This window comes from Lemur catta, chromosome 1 (assembly GCF_020740605.2).
Source record: "Lemur catta isolate mLemCat1 chromosome 1, mLemCat1.pri, whole genome shotgun sequence".
Classification (NCBI taxonomy): domain Eukaryota; kingdom Metazoa; phylum Chordata; class Mammalia; order Primates; family Lemuridae; genus Lemur; species Lemur catta.
In genome coordinates this window covers 3,222,039-3,227,447 of record NC_059128.1, presented here as the reverse complement: position 1 = coordinate 3,227,447, position 5,409 = coordinate 3,222,039, and the positions used below count along the sequence as shown (strand labels likewise).

Below are 5,409 nucleotides of genomic sequence, written 5' to 3'. Positions count from 1 at the left end.
GCCAGCAGGCAGGGGCCAGGGCTGAAACCACTGCAACAGCAAAGGTGAGAGAGGCAGGAACCTCAGGACCTGGTGTCTGCTGGGGTCGGGTGGGGGGGAGAAAAGGGAGTGACAGGGACAAATCCAGGGTGGACTGGTGTCAGAGGCTGAGTGGCTGGGAGCTGCAGTAATACCCAAGGAGTAGCTGGTGGCCAGTTTGGGGTGGGGGCACAGGAGGTACAGCTTGGGTCATGTCTCTCCCCAACCCCAGCAGGCCTGCCCTGCCCTCCCTGGCCCAGAGGATCAAGTCCAAGCCCCTCCCGGGAGTTGACAAGGCCCTAAATGCTGATCGAGCACAAGGCCTGTCAGAACCTCGCCGGCATGTCCTCTTGGCCTCCAGACCTTTGCACATGCTGTTTCCCTGCGCCTGCACAACTGCTGCTCAGCTCAGCTGTAACTCCCACTGGGATGCCCTCCCCGAGGTTCTACATCAGGGTGGGAGGCTGGTCCTCACCCCTTTCCGGAGCTGGGCAGTGAGCTGGCGGCCAGGCCCAGAAAACCTACCGCATGGAGCCCACCTGACCGCCTGGCCCAGCCCCCAATGCAAGCGACAGATGAGGCAGAGATTCTGCTGTAGAGGGATCAATATATGTAAAGTGCCTGGTACAACGCTCTGAAAAATAGTTTTGTCCCAAAATCCAGCGCCTAGGGTGCCCCCAGGTCTAGCCCTTGCCCGTGAGGTCCAACGGCTGCAGGAAGGGTGGCAGCGGCAGCTCGTCCAGGGCCTCAGGGAAGCGGCCGGGCGAAATGGCGGTGACCAGCACCTGCATGGCACGCGCGAAGAGCGAGGGCGGCGCCAGGCCCGCCAGCCACTGGAACTTGTCCTCGCCCAGTAGACGCTGCCAGCGCTGCCGGTCGCCCAGCAGCTCGTGGCGAGCCGGGCTGGCGACGCCCGCCGGGGTGTACAGCGCCAGCAGGTCGAGAAGCAGCAAGCGTCGCTGGCGTGGCTCCCCGGGAGCGGCAGCTGGGTTCCCGGTGGCAGCGGAGGTCCCGGGGGGAGTGGCACCGGCATCTCGACCCAGCTGGCGCAGCAGCAGCTCGAGCGGCGTGAGGCCGCCACCATCACGCAGGCCAGGAGAGGCACCGTGGCCGAGCAGCAGGAAGAGACACTCGGGGCGCGCCAGCTCGCAGGCGACGTGCAGCGACGTGCCACCGCCCTCCACACGGCTGCAGCCACGCCTGTCGAGCAAGCAAGCGCGCTCCTCGGCCGGGAAGTCGCGCACGGTGCGCAGGATGCGGCGCAGGATGCCCACGCGATTGTAGCGCACCGCCAGCGCCACGTGCGGCCCCGGCGCCGCGCAGCAGCGGAAGCCGGCGCTGGGCGGCAAGAGTGCGCGCCGCGGGAACGTGGCCAGCAGGTAGTGCGCGTACGCCTGGTGATCGTGCACGAGCGCGTAGAGCAGCGCCTCGGACGGCGAGTAGGCGGCGGCGCGCCCGCGCTCGTCCCAGTGGAAGGCCTCGCTGGCGCGCATGTCCTCCAGCAGCCACACCGGCAGCAGGTCGCGCACCGCCTGGTAGAAGGCGAACGACGACTTGCGGCACTGCTTCTGCGCCCGCGAGCGCGCTGCACTCGAGCCCTCGGGCCCGCCGTCCGCGCCACCCCCGGGCCGCCGCGCGTCCCACGGCATGCTGGCGGCGGGGCTCCTCCTGGCCTCACGGCATGGGCCCCGCGACGGCACACCTGCGGGAGGGGGCCTCGATGAGGGGCGGGCCGCGGGCTTTGGCCACCCCCCTCGACCTGGGAAATGGGGGCAGGAGAGGGGCCGCCCATCCACCCCTCACATGGCCCCACCGGGTCCCCTCTGGCTGGGGCCCTCGTACCTCCCTCCAGCCTCGGCCAGGCCCTTCCAGTCACCCACAGCTCCATCCTCTCCTACGTCCAGAATCACTGCCGCCATCCCTGATCTAGCTGCACCTGATCCCCCTCCCTGAAACTGCCCTGCTCTCTGGCACCTCTGCTAGAGATGCCCTTCCCTGCCCTACCCCTCTCCAGCCAGGGACCCGCGGAACAGCTTCTCTCAACTGGACGAGGTCTCTCCAACCCCAAATAAAGTCCAGGCGGAGGATAGGAAAGCTGGGGCCCACATCTCAAACTGAGCCAAATCCATTCTCCAGCCCAAGTTCCCACCCTTCAGTCCCACTTCGACCCTGACCCTGACCTCTGATGACCCCTGACCACTGCCTCTCCCCAGGCCAGAGGCGTGATCTATCTAGACTCAGACCTACCTGATTCCTGCACCTCGACCACCGAGTTCTGTGGCTGTGGGTCTATCGCTTTGGCTCGAGAAGCCTCATCTTCCTCATCTGTAAGAAAGGGGCGTGGTGTGGACGACCTCTGGCTGTGCGCTGCGGCAGGGGCGGTCGGGGGTGTGACTCCAGCCCTCCATCCACAAACATGTTTGCTGTGTGTCAGCACCCCTTGCTCCTGGGAGGAGGCAGGAGGGTGAAGTCAGCCTAGGGGCTGGCACGCACGGGGCTCTACAGCCTGCAGTCCCCTGCAGGTCTGCTGCCTCTGTTGAGCTCCCCAAATACCTGAGGAAGCAGGTGCTGCCATCCCATTTTCCAGCAGGCGACAAGCTTGCCCAAGGTCAGTCATCAAGTTACAGTAGAACCGGGCCTAGAATCCAGGTCTCCTGCGTCCCATTTTGGGCCCATTCCAGATGTAGCGGGGGCACCCAAGCCACAGGGAGCCCAGCTTGAGCCTTGACCCTGTCCTCTGAGCCCCCAGTCCCAGCCTGAACCCAGGCTTCTGACCCCAGCTCCGGCCCAAGCTCCCCACTGCCTTCCCTCAAGGGTAAGCCCTTGGTCACAAAGGGCCTGGGACAGCGGACAGGCCGCGTCCACACACACTGGGTCACTGTTAGCGGCTGTAAATGAGTTACAGAGATGGGCATGGTGGGGGTGGGCTGCAGCCCCAGCGCCCTTTGGGGCAACACCGTGACTGGGCTCCTTCCCCCAGCCTGGGCTCCGCGCCCCAGGTGCACCCTGCGTGGGCCCCCGTGGGGCGCCGGGCGGGTTACGTAAAGTTCGGCCGCCCCACGTCACTGGGCAGAGTCACGGCCGCGGCTCCGTGAACGGGGGGGGGTTGGGCCACACAGGGCAGCGCCGCGCCGCGTGTCAGCTCCTCTGCGTCCCCTCCCTGGGAGCACAGCCCGACCTCGAGCCGCGACCGGCCGCGGGGGCGAGCCCGGGTGTCTGCGGTTGGGGGCCCGAGCGGCCAGAGCTGCACCTGCGGGGGCGCGCGCCGAGGGGCAGGGGGCGGCGCCCGGCGGGGGCCGCGTGCCGAGCTGCGGGGGAAGGGGACTCACCGTGGGGGCGGCGGGGCTGCGGGCAGGAGCGCGCGCCGTCCCCGCAAGCGAAGGTCCCACGGCGGACGGACGGGGGAAGCCGCCGCCGCCCGCGCCCGCCGCAGCCGCGCTCTGAGCCGCCGCGGCCGGGTCGCTGGGCGGCGGTGCCGGGGCCGGCGGCGGGCGGCGGGCGGCGGGCGGCGCAGTGCGGCCGGGGCCGGGCAGGACCGCGGGACGGTCCGCGGCCGCCATTGGCCCGCGCCGCCGGCCCCCGCCGCCCCCCATTGGTCGCCGCGCTGCACCATTGTTACGTCACTGGCCGGCGGGCGGGGCGCACAGCTGGACCCGCGGAAAACTTCGGAGAAACTTGAGGGAGCGCGAGGTGGGGGGACAGGCGAGGAGGGGCGGGGCCTCGACGGGGCGGGGCCGAGCCCCGAGGTGGGTGGGGCGGGGCTCCCGGAACCCGAGCTTTGAGCGAGGAAAAGCTCCGAGCTTCGGGCTCCGCGCTCGGGCGCTTTCGGGCTCGTAGCTCCAGGAGGCCCGGGCCAGGGAGGGCGTCTGGGCCCGCGCTCGCGGTACCGCGGCTCAGGGGGATTCTGGTTACGCACAGCGGAGCCCGGGTTTCCACCGTGCGTAACTTAACTCGTGGCCGCACGAGTCGCGGTCCAGGTCCCCTCTGCCCTGACCTTCCGTGACCTTGGGAAAAACCTCCGTCCTGTTTTCCCATCTGCATGTAGGAGGGTCAGGGGGGTAGGAGCTGCATCTCCTAAGGTCGCCCACCACGTTCTGCCCGACCCTGGCCGAGCCGCTGCTCCAAGCTGACCCTTCCAAGAGATGGATGGATGGATGAAAACTGCTATTTTTTTCTTTTTTTGAGACTAGGTGTCACTCTGTTGCCCAGACTAGAGTGCAGTGGCATCCTCATAGCTTATGGCAGCCTCAAACTCCTGGGCTCAGGTAATCCTCTGGCTACAGCTTCCCAAGTAGCTGGGACTATAGGCCAGCACCATCACACCTGGCTAATTTTTGTCTTTTTTGTAGAGATGGGGACTCGCTATGTTGCCCAGGCTGGTCTCCAACTCATGGCCTCAAGCAGTCCTCCTAAGTGGGCCTCCCAAAGTGCTGAGATTACAGGCGTAGGCCACCGCAATGGCTTAGATAGCTATTTATGATCACCCACTTTGCCCTTCTCTGTCTAAACACACCTGATTTACTTGTTTTCACAACCACCACTAGCGGTGGGAATTATGACCCAGGGCATCTCCAGGAAATCAGCACCCAGGGAAGTGGCCTCCGAGTGAGGAGCTGCCAGGAAGGAAGCCAGGGGCTGTCCCTGCTGTTCTGCAGACATTTGTAGTGGATTGGAGCTTGTGGATTGGGCTCAGCCGCCTCACAAGAGTCCCAAGGTTTGGGGTCATTACCTAGGGGCTCAGGAGGCTGGAGTCTGTCTGTCTGGTGTCCATTCCCAGAGCATTAATTTATGCACTCATACCCAGTGGCTGGGAGTTCCAGGCCCATTTTACAGATGTTGACATTGAGAGCCAGAGAGGGGCAATGACTGCCCAGCCAAGACCCCACCCATCCTCCCAGATGGGTCCTTCTACCTAGAGCCCCCCCATTCTCTGAGGCCAGGCAGCCATGCACGATCTCTGGGTGGAACTCCCCATATTCCATGCGGAGGCTCTTTCTGGTTCCCTCCCCCAAATGCTGTCTCCCATTTCCAGAACTATCTCACCCAGGGAGAGGATGCGGCCTGCATCCAGATATGTCCCTCTGCCTCTGCCCAAGTGGGAGGGGGCCTGGCCCAAGGTGCACACCTCTGCACCTACCCTGGCTCCTCCATGCCCCCACCCCCAGCCAGTCGGGGCCAGGGCTGGGGGACCAGTCTGGGTCAAAGTCTCTCCTGCGCCTTCTGAGCTGACCCAGGCAGGCCCCTTCTTCCAGCCCGGTGAGTGTCCAGTCCCAGACACACACATGCACACACCAGTGAGCCCTGCTGCAGAACTGTGCCCTGAGAGGCCGGGTGGGCAGCCCCAGAAGGTAGACAAGGCTCTGAGGCGCAGAGAGGGGACAGAGCTGGCCA

At 65.9% G+C, this 5,409-nt stretch overlaps 1 protein-coding gene across 3 annotated transcripts; it reads right to left on the bottom strand.

The window, feature by feature from the left end:
- Window positions 1-608: 608 nt before the first annotated feature.
- On the bottom strand, window positions 609-3,568 carry ANKRD9 (ankyrin repeat domain 9). 3 transcript variants are annotated; one of them, XM_045560369.1, is made up of 3 exons: window positions 3,348-3,568; window positions 2,266-2,464; window positions 609-1,720 (listed from the first exon to the last, which is right to left on the bottom strand). In XM_045560369.1, exon 3 carries the CDS (start codon window positions 1,665-1,667, stop codon window positions 702-704), a length of 966 nt encoding a protein of 321 aa, XP_045416325.1. In that variant the 5' UTR covers window positions 1,668-1,720; window positions 2,266-2,464; window positions 3,348-3,568; the 3' UTR covers window positions 609-701. The 3 variants fall into 3 exon arrangements, with proteins under 3 accessions (XP_045416325.1, XP_045416324.1, XP_045416323.1); XM_045560368.1 differs by having other exon boundaries at window positions 2,266-2,343; XM_045560367.1 differs by lacking the exon at window positions 3,348-3,568 and adding an exon at window positions 2,572-3,202.
- Window positions 3,569-5,409: the final 1,841 nt, after the last annotated feature.